The 1652-nt window shown below is 27.7% G+C and overlaps 1 protein-coding gene across 1 annotated transcript in view; it reads left to right on the top strand.

Annotated features, from left to right (window-relative positions):
- LOC100575591 overlaps positions 1–1173 on the top strand; it is a 4056-nt gene extending 2883 nt beyond the window's left edge. Inside the window, exon 2 of the mRNA XM_029488191.1 lies at positions 750–1173. Within this exon, the coding sequence (XP_029344051.1) occupies positions 750–1003 (254 nt within the window). The 3' untranslated portion in view covers positions 1004–1173. The remainder of the gene's footprint in view (positions 1–749) is intronic.
- Positions 1174–1652: the final 479 nt, after the last annotated feature.

The raw sequence follows: 1652 nt of genomic DNA, 5'->3' as shown, positions 1-1652 counted from the left end.
AAATGCTTTTAAAAAAATTTGTGCCTATGTATTTGTAATATTTTTCAACTGCTATTGTAACAATGTATCAAGAGCATATACATCAGTCATACATGATATTAATATATAATAACTAATAAGTATAAAAGTTGCGTCTAGTGCAAAAAATATAAATTTAATTTTTATACGGTTTTTCATTGGCCCTTGTTTTAAATTTTCAAGCCTTAGATATAAAAGTTGAACATTTTATAAATTTTTCAACATTTTAACTTCAAATGCTTATAAAAAAAAAATGTGCCTATAAAAAAAATATATTATTTTTTTGAATTAAAATGTATAATAATATACATTTTTAAATTGTGTTCTTGAAAATTGTATCGTCTATTACTCAATGTATGTTTATAAAATGAAAAGGTACGTTCAACATCTACAATTGTTATTAGTGTATATTTTAAATAATTTAAACATATTGACGTTATATATAAAATTAACATTTTGATTTCCTGCCATAACCTCTAAAAAAATTAAGATGACTATTTAAAATCAATAAAATACAATTTAAAACTTTTGTAGCGACTTTTATACAAATTTGTATAGTTTGTCTTATGAAGAATACAAATATTGCAAAAATTGCAATATAAAATTAAATGGTAAGACAGTAGGTAATTAGTCCGATTCGTGTACATTTTTAATTTACTGAATATCAAAGGTTGCAATATTGGGTCTTAAGTTATATGTTACATCTTAATTACGGTTCATAATTTAAATAGGTAGGTCAAAAACAGGAAAAGACACAACAATCTTGACAACTGAATCTATAAAAAAAACTGAAGAAAAAAATCAAAAAAAAATCGAGGTAATACAGTCGGACGAAGAGAGAGCTAAGAACATATGGCAAGATGAAGAGATCGTAGCTGCTCCAGAAGCTATTGACGTTGTATCAGACACTAGAATTAGACCTGAATATGATGTAAAGTATCAACAATTCGTGGGAACAGAAGATGCGTTTCTACAAGTAAATTAAATTAAATACCTATATGTTTTGTAACTTAGCGGTTTCAGCGTTTTTACTCTAAGTTCTCAGTGACTATTAATTATTATTAATCATTTTTAAAGGTCAGGATGAGGCCTATTGTTTCTAATATTTATTTATGGATGTTCGGGATATCATGACCATTGTTTAACCAACATCTGACATCCATATATTTTCATTCAATCCATATTATGTCATGTATTTAATAATATTTTACTATATACCTACATAGGATTATATATTATACAATATACATTACCTACTATACTGTATACAAGGCTGTATCCATGGTTTTTTTTTTTTTTGGAGGGAGGGAAGGTTCTAATCATGTCTATTGTAATTTTATTGAATTTAGGTTTTGATATTTGGTTTATAGTTTGGTTAAAAATAAGACAAATTGAAGAAATTTCGGGAGTGGGGTCCAGACCCTCTGGACCCTCAGATACAACCTTGACTGTTTACACTGTACCTACTATTGCTACAATAACGTAAATACTATAATTACCTAATATAACTAGGTAACTGTTATACTAAAATACATTAAGAGGACGCCACACCCGCATTTGTTGTCTCCGTCTTACAAACGCGGAACATACCAAATTTACGCTCAGCAGTTCACGTTTTATGCCGTTAGCTTAAC

Source organism: Acyrthosiphon pisum, chromosome A1, assembly GCF_005508785.2.
Source record: "Acyrthosiphon pisum isolate AL4f chromosome A1, pea_aphid_22Mar2018_4r6ur, whole genome shotgun sequence".
In the NCBI taxonomy this organism is placed as follows: Eukaryota; Metazoa; Arthropoda; class Insecta; order Hemiptera; family Aphididae; genus Acyrthosiphon; species Acyrthosiphon pisum.
This window is presented reverse-complemented; position numbering and strand designations above follow the sequence as displayed.